The sequence below is a fragment of the Rhinatrema bivittatum genome, chromosome 8 (assembly GCF_901001135.1).
Source record: "Rhinatrema bivittatum chromosome 8, aRhiBiv1.1, whole genome shotgun sequence".
In the NCBI taxonomy this organism is placed as follows: domain Eukaryota; kingdom Metazoa; phylum Chordata; class Amphibia; order Gymnophiona; family Rhinatrematidae; genus Rhinatrema; species Rhinatrema bivittatum.
Window position 1 is genome coordinate 166,869,704 of NC_042622.1, and position 24,691 is coordinate 166,894,394.

At 50.6% G+C, this 24,691-nt stretch overlaps 1 protein-coding gene across 1 annotated transcript in view; it reads left to right on the top strand.

Annotated features, from left to right (window-relative positions):
- The window catches only part of TAOK1 (TAO kinase 1), a 422,716-nt gene that overhangs the window by 248,490 nt on the left and 149,535 nt on the right, over positions 1–24,691 (top strand). The window contains exon 10 of the mRNA XM_029611182.1: positions 8,176–8,257. Coding sequence (XP_029467042.1) covers positions 8,176–8,257 — 82 coding nt within the window. The remainder of the gene's footprint in view (positions 1–8,175; positions 8,258–24,691) is intronic.

The window sequence follows — 24,691 nt, forward strand, 5'->3', positions numbered from 1 at the left end:
CCACTCCAACTCCGGGGAACAGACTCTGCATACCCTAGACTGTAAACGGGCTCTAGCTTTCTATCTAGACCGTACAGTAGCCCACAGGAAGAGCACTCAATTATTCATCTCTTTCCATCCTAACAAGTTAGGCCAACCTGTGGGTAAGCAGGCTCTTTCCTCCTGGTTGGCGGATTGCATCTCCTTCTGCTGTCAGCAAGCTGGCATTTCTTTTCAAGACCATGTTAAAGCACACTCTGTGAGGGCCATGGTGACTTCAGTAGCACACCTTCGATCGGTGCCACTTCCTGACATCTGCAAGGCTGCAACCTGGAGTTCCCTCCATACATTTGCAGCCCACTATTGTTTGGACAAAGCTGGAAGACAGGATTCCATCTTCGGCCAATCTGTCTTGCGTAACCTTTTTCCAACATGATGTACCAACACCCTTCCACCTTCCCGGTAGGGTGCGGATGCCCTCTCCCAAGTTCCTCCCCAGTTGTTGTGCCTGTTGCACGCCGTTGGGTACATTTGGTGCATGTTAGGACATCCTCAGCTCGGTACTCACCCATTTGTGAGGACAACCATACTGCTTGTCCTGTGAGAAAGCAAATGTTGCTTACCTGATGTAACAGGTGTTCTCACAGGACAGCAGGATGTTAGTCCTCACGAAACCCGCCTGCCACCCCGCGGTGTTGGGTTCGTTTTTATTTTATTTTTCGGCACTGCCTGTAGCTTTAAAACAAGACTGAAGGGAGACCCCTGCTGGCTGCAGGGTTAGTGCCGTGCTGGGCATGCCCAGTAGGGGCCAGTCAAAGTTCCTGAAACTTTGACAGAAGTTTTCCGTGGTTAGGCTCCATCCTCGATGTCACCCATTTGTGAGGACTAACATTCTGCTGTCCTGTGAGAACACCTGTTACATCAGGTAAGCAACATTTGCTTTATCTCTGGCACCTCTCTGAATCTGGTCTCCAGACTTCATCTGTCCTAGTGCACCTTAGTGCCATCTCTGCTTACCATCAAGGAATAGGGGGTGCCCCGATAACGGTTCAACCCCTGGTGAGTCGCTTCATGAGAGGCTTAGTGCAGCTTAAGCCTCCTCTACAGCCACCGGTCGTGGCATGGGATCTCAATGTCATACTTGCACGGCTCATGCACACTCCTTTCTAAGCCCATGCACTCCTGCAAACTCAGGTACCTTACATGGAAAGCACTTTTCCTAGTAGCCATCACATCTGCTCGCAGGGTAAGTGAGTTACAGGCCCTTGTGACCTACTCACCCTACACAAGGTTCCTCCATGACCGGGTGGTTCTCCGCACTCACCCTAAATTCCTTCCTAAGGTGGTAACTGATTTCCATTTAAATAAATCCATAGTCTTGCCCACTTCCTTTCCAAGACCTCATACTCACCCAGGTGAGCGAGCTCTCCAGACCTTGTACTGTAAGCGTACTCTTGCGTTTTACTTAGACCACACTACAGCCCACAGGAAGTCCACCCAACTCTTTGTCTCTTTTGATGAGAACAAACTTGGGAATGCGGTGGGCAAGCAAACACTGTCAAACTGGTTAACAGACTGCATTGCATTCTGTTACCAGCAAGCAGGCCTTCCACTACAGGGACGAGTGAAAGCACACTCAGGCAGAGCAATGGCAACGTCAGTATCACACTACTATTCAGTACCGATTGCTGACATCTGCAGGGCTGCAACATGGAGCTCTCTCCACACCTTCACAGCTCACTACTGTCTGGACAAGGCTAGATGACAGGATTCCATCTTTGGCCAGTCTGTCCTAAGAAATTTGTTTCCAGTGTAGAAACCCAACTCGTCCTACCTCGACCCGCTGTGAATTGCAGGCTACCTCATCCTTGCCAACAGCATCCCAGTTGTTGTGCCTGTTGCACATGTTGTTGGCCTCATATGTATGACTCAGCCTGTAGCTTGCTATTCACCCATATGTGAGGACTACCAACCTGCATGTCCTGGGAGAAAGCAGAGTTGCTTACCTGTAACAGGTGTTCTCCCAGGACAGCAGGATGTTAGTCCTCACGAAACCCGCCCACTACCCCATGGAGTTGGGTTCGCTTACATTTTACTATTTTATTTTTCGCTTGTACGTTTGCTACAAACGAGACTGAAGGGGGACCCCCTGGTGTCTGCAGAGTTAGTGGCATGCTGGGCATGCTCAGTGTGCCAGTCAAAGTTCTAGAAACTTTGACAAAAGTGTTCCGTGACAGGGCTCCATCTGATGATGTCACCCATATGTGAGGACCAACATCCTGCTGTCCTGGGAGAACACCTGTTACAGGTAAGCAACTCTGCTTTCTTTGCCTGGGGGCATCGCATGATGTCCGAGGTTGCCGATTTTGTGACCAGAAGACCCCCCCCCCCCCCCCAAAAGGTCGTCGGGCGCATTTAGATACAATTGAAAAGATTTTTGGTCCCAAGAAGTTGGAGCACTGACACCATGGGGTCGGAGGGAAACCCATGGATACCAAACCATCGGTGTCCACCCCCACTCAGGCTCCCCCTCTGGAGAGGAGTGCCAAAGATCGACCGCTGTCATTGTGCTCCTGCTCCAGGTCATCAGATTCTTTGCCCTCCTCAGCCCGGGGGAGATTGAGGAAACACCGTCACCGGTCGCCATTGTCACATGGCTCCAGTTCCAGGAAGGCGCTGGCATTGGCCGTGTTACACCCAAAGTGGCCCCATGGAGGCTAGCCTTTGTCCTTGGTCGACTTTGGGAGTCTGAGGCGCTCCCCACCGATGCCCATGTCGGTGCCGGGCACCAATCCCTCTTGTTTAGAGGGCAATACAGTGGCGCCTGCTCCTCTTCCACCTGCCCGGTCTATGACGGCCTTCGAGGAGGAGCTGGATTGTAGGGCTTAATTGGCTGTACTCCGAGCTCTCAGAGATATCAAATCGCATGCCCCATTGGTACCTCCACAATGTCTGAGCCCACTCCCTCGATCTTAGCACCGCTGCTGGCGCGTCCTCCCTACACAGCAGGAACTTGGGAGATTCCTCAGTCCCTGGAGGCCATCGTTGCCTTCCCCTTGGGGGCTACACTCTTCACCACTTCCTCCGAGGAGGAAGGCTCGGTGCTTCCAGGGACCTCTGGCGCCTAGACTGCTGCTTCTGGCTCCGGCACCGGGCCCTTCGGGGGCATTAGTGCCATCGGTGTCCCCGGTGCTTTCGTGGCCCAGACCTGCCGTTTTGTAAATAAACCCCCATTCCCCCCCCTTTTCCCAGCTTACCCTCTTAGTTCCAACTTACTGCCCTGCCCCGTCCCTTCCCTCCCCCCCCCCTGTTATAATATCAGTTACAATGTATAGCCCTGTTGGCTGAATTTGCTGTTATCTGGAAACCGATGTGATGTCTCGTGCGAATGTCGGTATAGAAAAATGTTAAATAAATAAATAAATAAAAATAGTTAGCATGGGTGTCCCCCCCCCCCCCCCCCCCGCTGATCTCTTCTGGGGATCTCAGTGAGGAGGAAGCCCCATATGACCCATGGGGGGACAATATTTCTGAGTGCTCTTCCAGTGCGTCCAAGGATGATCTCTTGGAACAGTCAACCCCGGAGGACTTGACCTTTGCCGGTTTTGTCCACACCATGGTGGAGTCTATTCCATTCCAGAAACTCATGAAAGAGGATGCTAGACACTACATGCTGGATGTCCTCCAGTTATTGGACGCACCAAAAGAGGTGGTAGCCGTTCCCATGCATGAGATCAAGGAGTTGCTCCTCCGCATTTGGGAACATCCTGTTTCAGTATCTTCAGTAAACAGGAAGGCTGACACAATCTACCTTGTTCAGAAGTCCCTTGGGTTTGAGCGGCACCAGCTCCCCCACCAGTCAGTGGTAGTAGAATCCGCCCTCAAAAAGGCGAAGTGGTCCCAGATTCATGCTTCCGCGCTTCCAAGTCGGGAACATAGGGAATGGGACCCACTGGGTAGGAAGGTGTTCCAGGGGGCAATGTTAATAGCCTGTATTGCTCCTACTAGTTGTATATGGCCCGGTATTCCCAGAACATCTGGAAAAAGGTTCAAGAATTGGCAGACGCCTCCCTCAACAGAAGCAGGATGCGTTCCTAGTACTCGTCCAGCAGGGCTTTGAGTGTGGTAAGCATGAGGGGCGTTCCAGGTACAACATTTTTGAGACATCAGCTTGAATGGCATCAGCAGGTATTGGAGCCCGCAGGATGGCCTGGCTCAGAGTCTCGGATCTCCAGCTGGAGGTCCAGGAGAAACTTGAGTAGGCCTACTCTTTCATATTACAGTCCAGCAAGAACATCAGCGTTTCCTACGCTTTGCGGTAATGGGCCACCATTATCATTTCTAGGTGCCTCCCTTCAGCCTGGCCACCGCCCCTAGAACATTTTCCAAGATTATGGTAATTGATTTAGCGGCACTGAGGAAAGAGGGAATCCTGGTGCACCCATACTTGGATGACTGGTTGAAGTCTCTGGGTGAACAGCAGGGTGACTTCCCTACTTCAGAAGCTTGGTTGGGTCGTAAATATGGACAAAAGCAGCCTCAAACCCTCACAGTCCTTGGAATATCTGGGAGTCTGGTTCTACACCAAGTAGGGCAAGGTCTTCCTCCCGCCTTCGTGGATAAGGAAGTTGATATCCTAGGTGCGTCAGTTAACAAACACGATACGCCCAAGGTGTGGAGCTATCTTCAGGTCCTCTGTTTGATGGCATCAACCCTGGAGGTTGGCCAGAAGAGGACTTACTAAAAAAGGTTGTCCCTTAACTCCTTGAAAGTCCAGGTAGTGGCCCTCTCCTGTTTAAGAGGCGAGGTGAACGGAACCCGCCTGTCGGCGCATCCAGACATGACCCGTTTTCTAAAAGGGGTAAAGCACCTCTGGTCACTCCTACAATGGCCAGTTCCTTTTGGGAACCTTAATCTAGTATTGGAATTTTTGGCAGGGCCCTCCTTTCAGCCACTGTGCAGTCTGTCCTTATGCCTGTTAATCCTGAAAATGGTGTTTCTGGTGGCAATATGTTTGGCTCGTCGCAACTCTGAACTACAGGCATTGTCCTGTAGGGAACCATTCCTCTGGATGACCCGAGGAGCATTACAACTTCATACCATTCCTCCTTTCTTATCTAAGGTAATCTTGGAGTTTCATGTGAATCAGTCCATTTCGGTGCCGTCCCTAGATAGGCATGAGGACATGGAAGAATACCGCTTCCTCCACCATATAAATTTTAGTAGGTTTTTGAAGTGGTATCTGAAACTTTCAGAACCGGTTCGCAAGACAGACCGCTTGTTTGTTCTTTACAGTGGAAGGAGGTAGGGCGAACCAGCTTGCTAGATCAAGGAGGTGGTCACGAGAGCTTATGTAAAGACAGGAAAGCCGTTGCCCCTTCAGGTTAAAGCTCATTCCACTAGGGCTCAGAAAGTATCCTGGGCGGAAACTAAGATGCTGTCTCCCGTTGACATTTGCCAAGCAGTGATGTGATCCTCCTTGCACACCTTCTCCAGGTTCTATCTCCTGGACCTTCAGGCCCGAGAGGACACAGCCTTTTCAAGGGTGGTGCTAACCGGACCGCGGGCAGCCTCCTGCCCCGATCGGGAGTAGCTTTTGCACATCCCATTGGTCCTGAGTCCAACTGACTACACACTAGGAAATGGAGAAATTACTTACCCGATAATTTTGTTTCCTTAGTGTAGACAGATTGACTCAGGATCCCGCCCACAGCTACCAAGGTTTTGCCCATGGAGTGGATATCGATTCCAAGGGATTACGGGTAAACAGTCATCCAATCCCTAGATCAGGGCATGTACGGTATATTCTTACTGGGGTTCAGTGTTTATGACTGGTTGAGAACAGTTACGACTGTCTGTTTTTAATCCTTTTTTTAATCAGGTTTTTTTTTTTCCAATAGTATGTCCACAGTGGCTTTTGAAGAGAATACTGAAGGGCTGAGGTCACTGCAGGGGTATATCTAGGGTGACATCAGCTTTGAAATCTGACTCAGTCTCCATCTGCTGGCAGGGGAGCATAAACCCATTGGTCCTGAGTCCATCTGTCTACACTAAAGAAAACGAAAATATCAGGAAAGTAATTTCTCCATTGCTTTTTGTGGGAATATTTTTTACTTCTTTTTTAACTCTCGTTGTTTTTCAACATTTCTTTCCTTCCTCTCCAGTCCTTGCCAGCCTGAGAGCTGGTGGAGACCTCCTCTGATGTTCCCTCCACACCATTTGTTGGCTGGCAGGTGTCACCAGTGTAGTGGCAACTACCTTCACTTCCACCTCCAAGCCTATACACACCACTTCCGTGGGCAACTGGCCCTGATAAATGGGATTCTGAGCCTGAATCATTTGTGCTACAATATACAGTGCTACATCCTAAGCACAGGGCCAGCTCTGCTTATGTGGAACTTTGATGAAGATATTCAGTTCGGTTGTCTGTGCTGCCCTCATGCTTTACTTGCTTGAGTGACGTCTGTATGGGACTCTGTGAGAATTTACTTTTCAGGTGTCCAGGCTATACTGATGCTTTATATATATATCACTCTACCTTAATTGGGCTTGGATTAAGATTTGTCCTTCAAAGGACAAATGTAAATAATAAATCTGTTCCTTATACACATAGTGACAGTTTGGAAAGAAAGCTGCACCATGCATTCATTATGAAAGCAGCCTTAAATACTGTTGTTAAATACTGACATTGAAGTTTCAAATGTCCCTCTTAATCTGAAGTATATGGAATGTTTTTCAACCGGGCTTCTTATGAAGTTTACACTTCTGTTCATGTTTTAGGTTTAGCTTCTACAGTGGGGTCTGCCTTTAAATATTTTTTATGGAGTGGTTTGTGAATAATTGAACAGGGAAATGGGCGGTCAGTGTAAGCTATAAAAATGGCTCTGGTTTGCATTTCTGAAAGGTTGCCTTCAGTCACAGAACAGAACATCAGATTTGGTGGAGAATGAAAGGTAGTACAAGAGTGTTATGAGCTGGGAGAGGGTGCGGAGTTTGAAGACTTTAGAGAGCACATTAGGACTTCAGCTGCTTTGCTGTTTATTGAAGAAGAAACCAAGTAGAATTAAACATAGAATGTGGTTGTTTACGCATACTGGATATAAATTGTTTAAATGTGAAATCAGTGTCATAGTGGTAAAATAACTCTAGAAAATTTGAAAGATGGCAAGTGCCTTTTACTAGGATTGATTCATCCTTACCGCATACATGAATCTATATTTAGAGGACAGTTACCCAATAAAAAAGACCCTTTGAAAATTGCTTCTGCCCTTGCCCCACCTACAGATGAGTAAAAACAGAGGCAGAGTTAGGTTGGAGGAGGGATAGGACACAGGAAGATTTCATTTGCAAAGCTCTGCATGTACTTTGCATCTACTTGTATGCACATGACCCACCTGCGCCCACTGCGTTCCCAAAAGGGGAATTACTGCAAGGAGAATGCGTTTACAAACCCATAGGGCTGCAGGCTCCATGGTGCATGTGGAAATTCTCCTCCCTGTAATTAGTATTGAGCTTTAAAATGGGGAACACAAGGATCTAGAAATATTGCAGGCAGGCAAAATCTAATTACTAAAATATGTCACTCACTGTGCTGCACATTGCTGTGAATCACTTAATTACCCATTAACTTTTATGTATCTTAGAATATTCTTCCAAATGCATTATCAGTATGTTTAAATCTTCAGACTTTACCACTCTTCTCACACATAAAATGCTTTTTACAGCAGATTCTTTTAGGTCACTTTCATGGTCATTACTGATTTTATATTGTCTGTGCGTGAAGACTAATTAACATATCCCTGTCAGATGTAGAATAAAATGGCAATTTTGGGGCCAGCATTACTCCTTATAGTATAGGAGAGATGGGTTTGAATCCTCCTTCTTTTTTTTTTTTTTTTTTTTTTTGAGACCAATCAAGCCAGAGGTGCACTAGGGAATTTGGATGTTCCTGACAGCTAAAGAAAAGTGCTAAGAGTGTGCCTTAGGGAGGAACCCTTTGGACCAGTCAGGTATATCTTCTGGGAGTAGTGGGAGGGACAAATGATTTTCTTATAAATTGTACAGCTAGATAAGCATTCAAAACTGGGGGACCTGGATTCAGGTAGTGTTCCTTTATGTGTTAACTAATGGTTTATTTTTTTGGCCATTTTATGAGGAGTAAAAATTAAGAAATCATCTTCTGCTGTCTTTCAATAGGTCTGACTATTTTCGAAACTTTGTAGATTCCTGTCTGCAGAAAATTCCTCAAGACAGACCAACTTCAGAGGAGCTTCTCAAGGTCAGTGTGGGATTGTGTATTATTTTTCAGTCAGTATTGTCAAAAAGAGTTTCAAATATTAAAGGTAGATGTATGGAATAGTTTAACGCTGTTCTCCGAAGACAAGCAGGATGGTAGTCCTCACACATGGGTGACATCATCAAATGGAGCCCGATATAGAAAACTTATGTCAAAGTTTCTAGAACTTTCTAGAACTTTGACTAGGCACACTGAACATGCCCAGCATGCCCTGTACCACACATCCACGCAGGGTCCCTCTTCAGTCTATTCTTTTTTTTTTTTCCTGCAGAGCTGTGAGCCTCACAGTTTTGATTGAATTCTAAAATTTTGGCTTTTGCCTAGTGGAAAACTTTATTTGTGTTTTTTCATGATTTTTTTTTCTTTGTTCCATCGCCGGGTTCCTCTCTGTGCCTTCCTGTAGTGTCACCAGTCAGGGTTTTTACAATTTCGGTAAGTTTTCTTTCTCGGTTGATTCCCATGTGTAGCGGTGTCTCTGTGCCTCGATGCCCACTGCCATCATTCATCTTCGGCCCCTTTTGTTTCGTCTGTCGTGACCACATCCGGTTTTCGCTGATGCCCCTAGTGCCCCAGGACTGTGTCCATCATTGATCCTCATGAGGTCTGATTCCTCTGCCCCTGGGCATTGCATGACATCCGGAGTTACCGCTCATGCTTCCAGATGACCCCGAAGGCATGTCAACATTGACTCAACAAAAGATGGATCAGCTCTTAGGGTTGAGGAAGTCCAAGCCATCGGCATTGGAAGACCTTGGAGCTGCACCAATGGACACTATGCCATTGACATTGGCAGGACCATCAGTTCTGTTGAGGTCACCGGTGGATAGGGGCGCCAGAGACAGACCATTGTCAATCTCTTCTGGGCTGAGGATGCCGGGTTCGTCATCTTTGACCTCGACACCGGGGAAGGACCAGCCCGAGCATTGAGGGAAGCTAAGAAGCATTGGCACAGGCACAGGTCCCATTGATACACAGGACTAGGCACAGGGAAGCACCAGTTCCCTGTACATACCAGGATCATTCCAGATGGTGGGTTATGTCCCCTGTCCAGCAGATGGAGTCAGAACAGATTTCTGAGGGGAGGTGCTATATTACCTCATCACCCTCGTCATCATCCCCAGTATCTTTCTGACTCCAGCAGTTGCGGGTGGGGGAACCTGTGTTCCCCACAACTTTACCTTAGTTATTGACTTTCTCTCATTTTTCTTTTAGGGGATCAAGTAAAAAAAAAAAAAAAAAATATTGACACTAATTTCTTTAATTGGGAGGAGTAAAAAAAAAAAAAAATTTTTTTTATTGACAGAACTCAAGGGTGGAGTGACTGTTTGTTACCTCACCGGGGCTTGCTGACAGGCCTCTCTCTCTCTCTTTACTTCTCTCTCCCGTTGTGTTCGGCTGGGGTAAGTGTTTCTTTTTTAATTATATTTCAGGTTACCTCAGCGTTTTTCGTCGAAGTTTCGACTGTGGGTGCACGCTGGTGGTCCAGCCTCTCCCCCACCTTCCCCCCCCCCCCCCCCACAACGCTAACGAGTCTGACCCGCGGCCCCGCGAAGTACATTCCCCGGGGTCGCCGGCTGCCGGGAAGGTCCATACCCCGGCGGTCCTTCAGGTCGGCAGGGGGGGGTTCTTGCTCTTTCAGAGCTCTACTTTAGCGCGAGGGAGAGTTTACCGCGCTTGGCCGCCCCTCCCCCTATTCCCTCATCGTTCAACAATGCCGCGTCCGGCGGCTTGTGTTGCCTGCGGCGGCAGGGGATTAAAATCGCCAGGGAGGGGCGTTGCTCGGGCTGTCTCCCCGACGGGAAACTTGCCCTGCTGAGGGGGACACCGAAGGAGCTTTTGACCACGATTCTAGAAAACAGCAAGCCCCGTTCCCGCTGAGTGCGGGAACGGCGGCCATTTTGATGACAGACTCCGAAGCGGGGCTGTCAGAGGAGGACTCCCCGACTATTTCTGCACCCCCTCCGAAGACACAGCTGACCATGGGAGACTCTGGGCACCGGGAGGGAGAAGCCTCGGGGGCCCCTCCCGGAAGCTTCTATGCTTTTTCACCAGAGTTTGTTGTTTTGATGCACAAAGCCTTCCTTCAGTGCAGGGATGCTCCTATGGATATTCCGGTTCCTCCTCCTCCGAAATTGATCCGTTTATCAGCACTGCAAGGGGGGCCCCCTCTCAAGGGAATTCTCATCAGTCGGGTGATAGTCCTGGTCCCTCCAAGGATCCTTTAGGAACACCTCGAGCTCCGGCTGGGTGTCCGGGGGGGGGGGGGACCCCTCGGGAGACCCGGCGGGGGAGGACTCCACCTTGATTCCCCAGGTGGAGGGAGATGATCCCAGGATTCTACGTATTTTTCAATCAGAAGAATTAGAGGACCTGATTCCTCATATCTTGACGGAAATGGACATCGACCCCCACCCCCCCCCCCCCCCGGAACCGGTTGGCACACAGCCAAACGCCAGAAAGGGAGATCCTCTTCTAGTGGGCCTACTGAGAAGTATGCCTGAACACAGAAGACCAAAATGGAGAAGGAAATCCCCAGAACCCTCTGCGTGTCTTTGGCCTGCCTGAGCTGAATGGACTCTGAGTGACTTACAGAATGTCCTTGGATATCTGTGGAGGCAAGCTGGCACCAGACAGGTGATGTCTATTCATAGAGTCACCACAGGGGAGCTTCAGGCACTATTCTCAGGAGTTTGTAATCCACACAGTTACAGACGTGTTGATTGTCTTGACCAGTAACAGTTTAACCAGAACAAAGAAAGTCATGGGAAATGGGCTACACATCCTGGGAAGCCAATCAGGATAGTTAGCGATGATTTAATCATGCAGTTGACATCACAACTTATGTAAATGATCCTTTGGGCAGTCATGCAAGTCTCTAGATCCTTCTACCCTGTATTTGAATGTTACCTATAAAACAAGGATCACTTTCTGTATACGAGGAGATGCTGGTCAGATTGTAAGACGAAGGGCACCCAGTACCCAGCATCTCCCGAGAACACTTATATTGACTAATCCATAAGCACAGAGTAAGCTTTAACACTATGGCCTCTGGCCAAAGCTTTTCCCACTCATCCTTCCTTTCTACAACTCATTTCCCGGGAGTGGGATACTCCTGAGGCGACTCTCAGAGTTAGTAGAGCGATGGACAAGCTCTACCCACTCCCACAGGATTTTCTGGACATTCTTAAGGTCCCTGCCGTGGATTCGGCAGTATCGGCGGTGACCAAGCACACCACTATACCGGTCACAGGAGGTACGGCTCTAAAGGACACTCAGGATAGAAAATTGGAAGTCTTCCTCAAGAGGATTTTTGAGGTTTCCGCACTAGGTATGCGAGCTTCGATTTGCAGTGCGCTGGCACAGAGAGCAGGTCTGCGTTGGGTACAGCAGCTGCTCACCTCACAGGACTTACCAGAAGCTGAGGCCCTACAGGCAGACCGGCTGGAGTCCGTGATGGCTTACGGAGCGGGTGCTTTTTATGATCTTCTTAGAGTTCTTGCCCGCTCTATGGTAGCGGCAGTGTCAGCTCGACGTCTACTCTGGCTACGAAACTGGTCGGCGGACGCATCCTCTAAAACTCGCTTGGGATCCCTGCCCTTCAAGGGCAAGTTTCTTTTCGGGGAAGATTTGGATCAGATCATTAAATCTCTGAATGAAAACTCAGTCCATAAGCTTCCAGAAGACCGTCCACGTTCCTCGAGGTTTTTCCCCCTCTACCTCTAGGTATCAATACAGGAATCAGCGGAGGACACGAAATACTCGTCAACAAGCTCCTCGGAACCCGTCCTCTTGTTCGGGTTCCTGGAACCGGCCCTTTCGATGGCGCCGTCCAGGTAGGGAGGGTCAGGGACGGGGTTCCTCTAATTCGTCCTCCATCAAGACAAACCAATGATGCCAGACGGTCCCACGACCCGGTTCCCCGGCTGGGGGGTCGGATCGCTCTCTTTTACAGCGAGTGGGTCCAAATTACGTCGGACCAGTGGGTCCTGGATATTCTAAAGCACGGTTACGCATTGGATTTTGTCCATCCTCCCAGAGACAGGTTCCTTTTCTCTCCTTGCGGATCCCGCTACAAGCAAGAAGCTGTCGCTTCCTCTCTCGACTGACTTTCCGCACTGGGAGCGATAGCACCGGTCCCTCCCTCCGACTTGGGTCGGGGTCATTACTCCATCTATTTTGTGGTTCCAAAGAAGGAGGGTTCATTTCGCCCCCATCCTGGATCTCAAGATGGTGAACAGGTCTCTTCGGGTTCCCCGTTTTCGCATGGAAACTCTTCGATCAGTACTAGCAGCGGTACATCGAGGAGAATTTCTAGCTTCCTTGGATCTCACTGAGGCCTACTTGCATATTCCTATTCTCAGGGATCATCAGCGCTATCTAAGGTTCAAGATCATGGGTCACCATTTTCAGTTCCGGGCCTTACCTTTCGGTCTGGCAACGGCACCACGGGTCTTCACGAAGATCATGGTAGTGGTGGCAGCGGCTTTGCACCGGGAGGGCGTCCTGGTGCACCCCTACCTAGACGACTGGCTCATACGAGCGAAATCATGGGATCAGGGTTGCCGGACAGTCAGCAAAGTGCTCCGCATGCTCCAGTCTCTCGGGTGGATTGTCAACTATGCCAAGAGTCACCTGGTTCCTTCCCAGTCCCTGGTTTTTCTGGGGGCACATTTCGACACAAAAGAGGGCATGGTGTTCCTCAAGAAAGAAAGGGCTAAGTCCCTTCGCGATCAGGTCCTCCGTTTCTTGGATCTTCGGGAACCCACGGCGTGGGACTATTTTCAGCTCCTGGGCACGATGGCCTCCACTATCGATCTCGTCCCGTGGGCTTTTGCTCACCTTCGCCCTCTTCAGAGGTCTCTGCTCTCCAGATGGAAGCCGTCCTCATGAGATTACCAGATGGTACTCCCAGTCCCGATGGCTACCGTCAACAGTCTTCAGTGGTGGCTAGAACCCCGAAACCTAGCTCAGGGATTCTCTCTGGAGATGCCGGAGTGGACAGTGGTCACCACGGATGCCAGCCTCTCAGGATGGGGAGCGGTCTGTCAGGAGAGCTCTCTGCAAGGCCGATGGACAGCGGAACAGGCCCGGTGGCCCATCAACCGACTGGAGACCAGAGCGGTACGCCTGGCTTTAAAAGGGTTTCTTCCTCGGCTGCGTCACAGAGCGGTCAGGGTCCTTTCCGACAATGCGACCACGGTGTCCTACATCAACAGACAGGGGGGCACACAAAGTCTCCAAGTCTCCTTGGAAGCGGACAAATTAATGCTCTGGGCGGAACGGCACCTGCTGCGTCTAGCAGCCCCCCACATTACAGGGGTAGACAATATACAGGCGGACTTCCTAAGTCGTCAACACCTGGATCCCGGAGAGTGGGAACTCTCGGGGGAGGCGATGGACTTGATAGTCTCCTGATGGGGTCTTCCCCACCTGGATCTCATGGCCACAGCAAGCAATGCAAAGACTCCGCGTTTCTTCAGCCAAAGAAGGGAACGAGGCGCGGAAGGAATCGATGCTCTAGTCCTGCCTTGGCCGCAGCACGTCCTACTTTATGTCTTTCCACCGTGGCCTCTTGTGGGGAAGGTGGTTCGAAGGATAGAGAATCACCATGGTCCAGTGGTCCTCGTGGCGCCGGAGTGGCCTCGTCGACCGTGGTTCGCGGATCTTCTTCTCCTGGCCACGGAAGGCCCTCTACGTCTCAGCCACATTCCACGACTGCTCCGGCAGGGGCCCATATTTTTGGAGCAGGCCGATCGCTTCTGTCTAGCGGCCTGGCTTTTGAGAGGCGCAAACTGAGGCGCAGAGGCTACCAGGAGGAGGTCATTTTGACTCTACTGCTAGCTCGTAAAAGATCTACTTCAGTCACCTATGTCCGAGTTTGGAAGGTCTTCGAAACTTGGTGCGGGTCTCACGACATTCAACCCACCAACGCGTCGGTATCGCAAATTCTCTCCTTCCTACAGGAGGGACTGGACCTGGGCCTCGCTTACAACTCGGTTCGAGTACAGGTCGCGGCTCTGGGCGCCCTCTTACATAGTGGGGAGGGGTCGCGTCTCTCCTCTCATCCGGATGTGGGTCGTTTCCTTAAAGGAGTACGTCATTTGAAGCCTCCGTTACATCCTCCTTGTCCGTCCTGGAATCTGAACTTAGTTCTGCGAGCACTTAGCGGTTCACCCTTTGAGCCCTTGCATGTTTCCTCTCTTAAGGATCTGACCTTTAAGACTATCTTCTTGGTGGCAATCAGTTCAGCGTGACGCATATCGGAACTACAGACGCTATCCTGTCGAGAACCGTATCTCCGTTTCACAGATGACGGAGTGTCCCTACGCACGGTTCCATCCTTTCTTCCCAAGGTGGTTTCGTCCTTCCACCTTAATCAGTCAGTGGAGTTACCTTCCTTTAAATCCAGCGAACCTAGGGATTTACGTATCTTGGATGTGAAGCGATGCCTGTTGCGTTACTTGGAAGTTACGAATGAGTTCCGACTATCTGACCATCTCTTCGTGCTCTGGTCGGGACCCAGAAAGGGGCACATGGCATCCAAGACTTCTATCGCTCGCTGGCTGAAGGGGACGATTGCGTCGGCTTATATTGGGGCCGGTAAGCAACCCCCTTTGGGGGTTAAGGCCCATTCCATTTGTGCGCAAGCGGCGTCCTGGGCAGAGTCTAGCTCTGTTTCAGTCCAGGAGATTTGCAGAGCGGCGACGTGGAAGTCTCTCCATACTTTTGCGAGACATTATCGTCTGGATGTTTCCGCACCACCAGACGGTTCTTTTGGGGATCGAGTCATCCGAGCAGGGCTATCCACGGCCCGCCCATAGGAGGGAAGCTTGGGTACATCCCACCATCTGGAATGATCCTGGTATGTACAGGGAAAAGAAAATTATTCCTTACCTGCTAATTTTCGTTCCTGTAATACCATGGATCATTCCAGACACCCTCCCGTTAGTTTTTGAAGGATTTAATTAGGGTGGGCTACCTCTGCTCGACTGTTGCTCTCCTGATATTTCTGCTCGCTCTGGCTTCCAGGGTTGTTTTGTTCAGTTTTTATGTGTTAGCAAGTTTTCTGTTGAGGTTCTCATTCTGGTTCTTTAATAGTTTAAATTTAGTTCAATACAGTTACTTGATCCCTCTCTTCCTCATGGGCTTGGCTTTGCTAGGCTAGATACTGGGGATGATGACGAGGGTGATGAGGTAATATAGCACCTCCCCTCAGAAATCTGTTCTGACTCCATCTGCTGGACAGGGGACATAACCCACCGTCTGGAATGATCCATGGTATTACAGGAACGAAAATTAGCAGGTAAGGAATAATTTTCTGCTTTTGCCATGATGCCTCCAAAGCGGCTCCGTGGTGAGGTTCACCAATCCTCCATCGATGCCCGGGATCCGCGATGGTCTCCATCGGTCCTGGTGCCATTTGCCGATCCGCCTCGCAGGTCCAAGGAAGATCTGGCCACCCCTCCTTCCTCCCAGTCAGTGTTGGCATCGGCACGTTCGAGAAGGAGCTGGCGCATAGAGTCCAGCTGGCGGTGGAGCAGGCACTGCAAGGCTTTGGTCCTGTGGCATCAACTGCCCCAAAACCAGTGCTGTCCGTCCTTGTACAGCTTCTGGAGAAGTTCAATGTGCTCATCTATTCATTACCGACCCTGTTGGCATTGGTTCCTGGGACAGCACCGGTGCCCACTGGGGCACTGAGGCCTCCCCCTACCGATACAATGGTCGTCGCCAGTTCCTCCGAAGAAGCAGCTACGCTGAGGCCAGCGGAGATGTCAAGGTCTGTAGTCTTCCATCCAGTTCCATTGGTGCCTGCACTTCTGGACATAGGCCAAGCACCTGGGACCCCATCTCCTGTGGCACACAGTGAGGATGAGGATCTCTATGACCCCTGGGGGGATGATCAAATGGAGTCCTCCGAGGACTGGATGGGCTCCCATCAGACCCTTCACTTCCAGATGAGTGAAGGAAGTCTCTGCTTGAGGACTTTACCTTCGCAGGGTTTGTGAGGGTGATGGCAGAGGGTCATCCCATTCCAGTTTTTGACAGAGGATGCCAGGCGCAAAATGCTTGAGATCCCAGGAGCCTCCTAAGGAGATAGTGGCAGTCCTGGAACACGAGATCCATAAGGAGTTGCTGCTGAGGATTTGGGAACACTCCCTCACAGTGCCTCCCATTAATAAGAAGGCAGATGGGGTTTACCTCATCCAGAAGGCTGCCGGATTCAATAAGCATCAGCTGCCTCATCATTCGGTAGTGGTCGAATCTGCCCTCAGGTGGGCCAAGTGCACTCGGACCCATTCCTTGGCATCGCTGGGGAAGGACAACAGAACGATGGACGCTCGAGAGGAAGGTGTTCCAAGGTGCCATGCTTATTGCCCGTATTCTGCCTACCAGCTGTACATGAACCAATACTCGCAGAACATCTGGAAGCAGATGCAGGAGGTGGCTGAGTAGCTGCCTCAACAGCCACAAAACACACTCATGTCGCTGGTGCATAAGGGACTAGAGTGCGGGAAACACGAGGACCATGTGACCTACACTATTTTAGAGATGGCATTGAGAGTCTCTCTAGCAGAAATCAGCACCCCACAGAATAGCATGGCTGCGGGCCTCGGATCTCCAATCGGCAGTACAGGAAAGACTCGCTGATGTGCCTTGTACGGGAGAAAATCACTTTGGAGATAGGGTGAGGGCCACTGTGGCCTGGCTCCGAAACCATCATGAAAACCTCCAATATTCTCCACCAGTACTCCGAACCCATCCTCCTCCTCCAGGAGGCCGTCAAAGCCGGAGCCAGGGAAGTCTTTCTTTCACCAAAGGAAGTACTATCTTCCTCCTCTACGTTCCCTTCAATACCGTCCAAGCTCCCATGGCTGTCCTAGGCTGCAGAGAGCTCCCAAGCCCCAGCAGGCTCCTCAGCCAAACCCGGGGACGGGGTTTTAACTGGGCCGGAGGGACCCGTAAGCCAGTTGCTCATTTCCAGGGTAATGGATCCTTCGGTTGGGGGCAGACTGTGGTTCTTTGCAAACCTTGGACCAGTGGGTTCTGTCCATCATCTATCAGGGGTACCAATTGAATTTATTGGGTATCCTGCCAAATTGCCCTCTGTGCCCATATTGGGGGCCAGTAGCGCATCAGGAGGTATTACTAATGGAGCTTTCCTCTCTTTTAACGGACAGAGCAGTCGAACTCGTACCACAAGGCAAAGAGGGCGGGGAATTCTACTCCAGGTACTTCCTGATTCCAAAGAGAACAGGAGGACTTTGTCCCATCCTAGACCTGAGGGCCTTGAACAAGGTTCTAAAAAAAGAAAAGTTCAAGCTGATTTCCCTGGGCACCTTCTTCCCCCTTTTTGCAAAAAGAGGACTGGCTATGCTTGACCTAAATGATGCATACACCCATATCAAGATCTTCCCAAGTCACAGGAAGTATCTCAGATTTGTGGTGGGAAAGCAGCATTGCCAGTACCAGGTGTTGCTGTTCAGGCTTGCATCCACCCCACGGGTCATCACAAAATGCCTGGGCATGATGGCAGCGCATCTCCGCAGACTGGGAGTGCATGTTTTCCTGTATCTGGACGATTGGCTGGTTAAGAGCATGTCTCAGGCGGGGGCCACCAGGTCCATGCGCTTGACCATTCAGGTGTTAGAGTCATTAGGGTTCGTTCTTAACTACCTAAAACCCATCTCAGTCTGTCACCTTAGTTTGACTTCATAGGAGCCCTGTTAAACAAGGCTCAGGCCAAGTCTTTCTACCTCACCAGAGGGCCATCACCTTGGCAGCCTTTGCGGTAGAGGTTCAACAGAACCAGCAGGTATCAGACTGGCAAGTGATGAGGCTGTTTGGGAACATGGCCGCAGCTGTCCACGTCACTCCCTTGGCCAGCTTGCACATGCACAGAGCCCAATGGACCCCGAAGGTCACAATGGCACCAGGCCACTCAGAGCCTCTGGGATTGCATCCGAGTCACCCCATTTCTCAGGGACTCCTTGTCCTGGTGGTGGGTACTTTCCAGTCTGGAACAAGTTTCCTTTTGGAGTCTCCCTACTCAAATTGTACTAACCACGGTTGCATCCAACCTGGGGTGGGAAGCTCATGTGGATGGGCTCGGTATCCAGGGACATTCTTGTCAAATCAATTTCCTGGAGCTCAGGGCAATCAGGTACACTCTATGGGCTTTCAGAGATCGTCTTTCCAACAAAGTTTGTCCTGATCCAGACTGACAACCAAGTAGCCATGTTGTATGTCAACAAGCAGGGAGGCACAGGATCATATCTCCTGTGTCAGGAAGCCGTCCAGATCTGGTCATGGGCACTGGTTCATAGGATGGGGCTCAGGGCCAAGTACCTGGCCGGGATGGAGTACATGGTAGCGGACAGGCTGAGTTGAGCCTTCAGACTGCTTGTGATCCTTGGACCAGGGTGTTGCAAATCGAATATTCTGCCTCTGGGGGAGCCCGGACATAGACCTGTTTGCATCCCCTTGTAACAGGAAGGTACCTCAGTCTGCTCTCTGTACTGATCAGATGGCAAATCAGCCTCAGACTACCTGGCTCGCCATTGGGGCAAGGGACTTCTGTAAGCATATCCTCCTTAGTGGCGAAGACTCTCTTGAAGCTTCGCAAGGACAGAGGAACTATGATCCTCATAGCTCCTCATTGGCCGAAACAGATCTGGTTTGCACTTCTGCAGGTGTTGTCCATCCGGAAACCAATCATTCTTGGGACTTCCCCAGATATCATCACGGAAGATCAGGGCAGACTGTGGCATCCCTGCCTCCAGGTCCTGTTGCTTAAAGACTGGATGTTGAGAGATTAATCCTACAACCGCTTGATCTTTCTGAGGATGTCTTTGTTCCTGGTGACTTCTAGAAAGCCTTCAACTAGAAATTCCTATGGACTGAAGTGGAGGAGGTTTTCCTTGTAGTGTGAACAGAAGGCCCTCGAGCCGTTCTCCTTCCCTACACAAAAACTGCTTGATTACATAAGAACATAAGAACATTACCTTCTACACTATCAGAAGCTGGCTTAAAAGCCAACTCCGTCACGGTTCATCTTAGTGCATTTGGCATATACCACAATGGTGTAGATGGTACACCTGTAGTTATATGTTGTGGGGCCTGTTTCAGTTGAAGTCCTCCCTAAGGCCTCCTACTGTGTCTTTGGACCTCAACGTGGTATGAGGTCAGCTGTTGAAAGCTCCCTTTGAGCTGCCTAGCATCTGTGTTCTGAAGTACCTGACCTGGAAGATCATATTTTTGGTGGCGGTCACTTCAGCGTGCAGGTTCAGTGAGCTCCAGGCCTTAGCGACTTATCCACATTATACTAAGTTTTATCATAACTGGGTGGTCTTGCATACATACTCCAAGTTCCTGCCTAAGGTAGTGACGGATTTCTATCTTAACCAGTCAATCATCTTGCCAGTATTTTTTCCCAGGCCCCATTCACACCAAGGCGAATGAGCACTGCAAGCGAGCCTTATCCTTCTATCTGGAGTGGACAGAACCCCTTAGACAGTCCACTCAAACTTTTGATTCTTTTGATGTGAATAGGTCGGGCATTGCCATTGCCATACAGGCACTATCCAGTTGGCTAGCAGATTACATCTCCTTTTGCTCTGCCGAGATGTGACAGCATCTTGGGAGCCATGTCAAGGCTCATTCTGTCAGAACCATGGTAGCATCAGTGACCCATTTGCGAGCAGTTCCTGTGAAGGAGATCTGCAAGGCTGCGATGTGGAGTTCTATCCACACATTTACATCCCATTACTGTCTGGATAGGGATGGCCGATGCGATGGTAGGTTCTGTCAGTCTGTCCTCCGGAACCTGTTTGAGGTGTAGAACTCAACTCTCCCAACCTAGGGTCTATTGTTTGGGTTCAGGCTGTCTCCCCCTTTGTTACCAACAGCACTGTGGTTGTTGTGCACATTGGCACCTGGTTGGGTGTCTGTTTGTCCCCTTTTGTGTTGAGGAGCAGCCTGTAGCTAGGGATTCACCCATGTATGAGGACTACCATCCTGCTTGTCCTCGAAGAAAGCAGAGTTGATTATCTGTAACAGGTGTTCCTTGTACATACCCAGATCAGTCCAGACTCCTGGGTTTTGCCTCCCCACCAGCAGATGGAGACAGAGAAGTTTTGACTAACTCTGCCCTATACCCTCAGGTGCCACCTACAGTCTGTCAGTATTTCTCTGTCTCCAGCAGATGGTGGAGGTGCAAAGCCTACAGTCTGTGAGTAGGAGTTTGGTTTAAAAAAAAAAAAAAAAAAAAAAAGAGAATAGGTTTAGGGAGTTAGGTTTTCTTTAGTTCTTGCCCTTTTAAAAAAAAAAAAAAAAAAATTGAAGGGAAAGAGCAGTGAGCCTTGGGGCCTCCCAGGGGGTTGGCAGGTCCTGAGGGGACCATCCCCCCTGGCAGTTGAGACTACTGGATTCAGGGGTCGAGGACCTTCTTATCCGCTCCTACCTCCAGTGCTCGGGGTGATACCGGGGAGCCCTTCTATCAGATTTTACTTTAAAAAAAAAAAAAAAAGTCAGAACGGCACTTTGGCTGTTTTTTATTACTGTGTGAGTAAGCCTCTGTTTTCTCCCATGGGGGAGAGTCAGCGGCCGATCTTTTTCTGGGGGTATTAGTAGCACTGTTGCCCGACGATGCCGCGTGGTGAGGCCTTTCGAGCCTGCGGAGACGCGCGTGAGCATCTCCTGTGATGTCTTATGCTCCACCTGCCTTCCCGGGGGGAAGGGCACGTCCGAAGCTGCCGGGGGAGGCGTTTTTAAGGCGCGCCGAGATCCCGGGAGGCTCGGGCAGCTATGGATCTCTTCAGCAGATCCGTTCCCGCTCAGTGCTGAAACGGACGCCATTTTGGATTCAATTCGCGTGGTGGCACAGACCGCAGCGGGGGAGGGGAAATCCCCACCGCCTTTATCTCCACAGCAGGCGGCCTCCGAGAGGGGCAGACCGAGTGAGCCAATAGTTGCGGCAGAAGAGAGCCCTGAGGGGGCTTTGGACTCCTCTTCATCCTCCTCCTCCTCTGACTTTATTATGTTGCTGCACGCAGCATTTAAAGCAAGGAATGCCGCCAAGAGACATGGTTCCGCTCCAGGGGACAAAGGTCCTAAGCAGTCCAGAGCCCCAGAGGAGGAGGGGGCTACAAGAAAGAAGCACCCCCTGGAGTCCGCAACATCCTGGCCACTGGACATTTCCTCCTCGGAGGCTTCCAGTCTTGAGGATGGAGATCCAGGAGACAAGCCTCTATCGGGGATGGACCAGGAGGAGGTCCAGGCCCATTCAACCAGACATGGCCCCCCAATTATTGAAGGGGATGACCCCAAGGTGGTTCGTCTGTTTCGGAAGGATGAGTTGTGTCCACTTATCCCAGTGGTGTTGGAGGAATTGGGCATTGATGCCCCTCTGAAGGACTCCCGGATGGGGTCCATTGATCCTATCATGTTGGGTCTTCTTGGTCCATACCGGTCCTTCCCGTTCCATATTTCTATTATGGACTTGCTGTTTCGTGAATGGGACACCCCAGACTTGGATCTAAAAGTCAGTAAAGCGATGGATAAGCTGTATCCTTTACCAGAAGAAGCCCTGGATCTTCTTCGTGTCCCCAAGGTGGATGCGGCAGTGTCTGCGGTCACTAAGAAGACCACTATCTCAGTGACATGGGCAGCAGCTCTCAGGGATCTTCAGGATCGTAAGCTCGAAATCCAGCTCAAGAAGATTTTCGAGGTCTCCGCGCTGGGAGTGCGGGCTGCCATGTGCAGCAGTTTTGCCTTGCGGGCAGGACTTCGCTTGGTATAGCTCCTGCAGAATAACATGTCGCTGCCAGAGGAGAAGGCTGTGTAAGCAGGGCGCTTGGAAGCTGTGGTAGCTTATAGTGCAGATGCCCTGTATGATCTGCTCCGCACCTCGGCCAGGTTCATGACTTCAGCGGTGTCAGCTTGTAGACTACTTTGGCTGAGAAACTGGTCTGCAGTTGTCTCCTCCAAAGCTCAGCTGGGCTCTCTGCCTTTCAAAGGCAAACTGCTGTTTGGTAAATATTTGGAAGACATGATTCAGTCAATGGGGGAGAACAAGGTTCATCACCTGCCTGAGGACAGACCCAAGATGAGGGGTTCCTTTCCTCTTCGGTCTCGGTTCCGGGGTTCTCGGATGTTTCGCTCTTCCAGGTCATCGGGCTCATTGTCCAGACAAGGCTTGAGTAGGCAGCAATCCTGGACCCAGTCCTTTCGAGGGAGTTGTTTCGGGAGGACCGGACCCCAGGCTGCGGAAGAAACAAAATCTTCCCAATGAAATAAGGCCGGTCCACTCCTCGGTTCCTGTTGTAGGAGGCAGGTTGTCTCAATTTTACGAGGAGTGGGCCAACCTCACGTCGGACCAGTGGCTCCTCAATGTGATAAGACAAGGCTACGCTTTAGATTTTGCGTGGCGCCTTCACAACCGCTTTCTCGTCTCCCCATGCTCCTATGCACAGAAGCGTCGGAAGGCGCAAGACACTTTACAACACCTATGCAATCTCGGGATCATTGTATCAGTGCCTCTGGCGGAGCAGCAGAGGGGCCATTATTCCATCTTCTTCGTGGTGCCAAAAAAAGAAGGCACACTCTGACCCATTCTGGACTTAAAAAGGGTCAATCGCTGCCTTCGGGTTCCAAGGTTTCGCATGGAGACCCTAAGGGCGGTCATGGCGTCTGTGCACAAAGGAGAGTTCCTAGTGTTCCTGGATCTAACTGAAGCGTATTTGTACATCGGGATCAGAGCCGACCATCAGAAATTCCTGAGGTTTTCCATTCTGGGGAATCATTTCCAGTTCTGCACTGTGCCGTTCGGACTTGCCACGGCTCCCCGGACCTTTACCAAGATAATGGTTGTGGTGGCGGCGCAACTCCGGAAGGAAGGATTCTTTGTTCATCTGTATTTAGATGATTGACTGATTTGGGTGAAATCGGAGTCTCTCTGTTGCTCAGCGGTACACCGAGTTCTTCATCTGTTGCAGTCACTAGGTTGGGTGGTCAACCTAGCCAAGAGCTATCTAGTTCCTTCCCAGTCCCTGGAGTTCCTGGGAGCCCTATTCGACACGCAGCTGGGGAGGGTCTTCCTGACTGAGAAGCAAATCACCAAACTGCAAGGGCAGGTTCGGGATTTGTTGTGCAGGTGTCCTCCAAGAGCCTGGGATTATTTGAGTCCTCGGTTTGATGGCTTCCACCTTGGAGCTAGTCTCACAGGCATTTGCTCATATGAAACCTCTTCAGTCAGCACTGCTATCCCATTGGAACCTGGTGTCTGAACAATTTCATCTCCTCCTTCCTCTTACAGACTCTGCACGTTCCAGTTTCAATTGGTGGCTCCTCTCGGACAATTTGCACCGGGGGGTGGCCCTGGAAGTTCCCACTTGGATGGTGGTCACTACAGACGCCAGCCTCTCCGGTTGGGGAGCGGTTTGTCAAGACATATCGGTGCAGGGACAATGGTCAGTGAATGATTGACCACTGGGATTCTATCGTTTGGAGACCAGAGTGGTGAGATTAGCATTGCAAGCTCAACTGCGCTTCTGCAGGGGAAGTCGGTCAGGGTTCTGTCCGACAATGCGACTGCAGTGGCTTATATCAATTGCCAAGGAGGAACCAAGAGCCAGCCGGTGGCAATTGAGGCTCAGCTGTTGATAGCATGGGCGGAACAACATTTCATGAGGATTGCGGCCTCCCACATCGCGGGGGTCGACAATGTTCAAGCGGATTTCCTTAGTCACGACCACCTCAAGTCAGGGAAGTGGGAGCTCTCCGAGGAGACTTTCCATCTCATATGCAACAGGTGGTCCACACAGAGCGTGGACCTGATGGCAACGTTTCGAAACACAAAAGCCCCATGATTCTTCAGTTGACGCCGGGGGCAGAAGGGGTGGATGCCCTGGTTCTCTCCTGGCCGACGAACGTCCTGCTGTGTGTGTTTCTGCCCTGGTCTCTGATAGGCAAGGTGCTATGGCGCATAGAAGCTCATCTACAGAGGTAATCCTGGTTGCCCCGGAATGGCCGAGAAGTCCATGGTTTGCGGATCTAGTCAACCTAATGGTGGACTGAACCCTGAGGTTTCAGGACCTCCCAAACCACCTGCGTCAGGGTCCTGTTTGTTTTGAAGAGGCAGATCGCTTTTGTCTAGTGGCCTGGCTTTTGAGAGGCGACGGCTAAAGGATATTCAGATGCAGTTGTGGCTACCCTTTTGCGGTCAAGGAAGTCCTCTATCTCCCTGACTTATGTCAGGGTGTGGGGAGTTTTTGAGTCTCAGTTTATAAAGCGCGAAGTGGTCCCGGCTCGTGCGTCGGTGTCTGATATCTTGTCCTTCCTACAGGCCAGCCTGGCTAAAGGCTTAGCATGCAGTTCTCTAAGGATGCAGGTGGCAGCTCTTGGTTGTTTCCGTGGTAA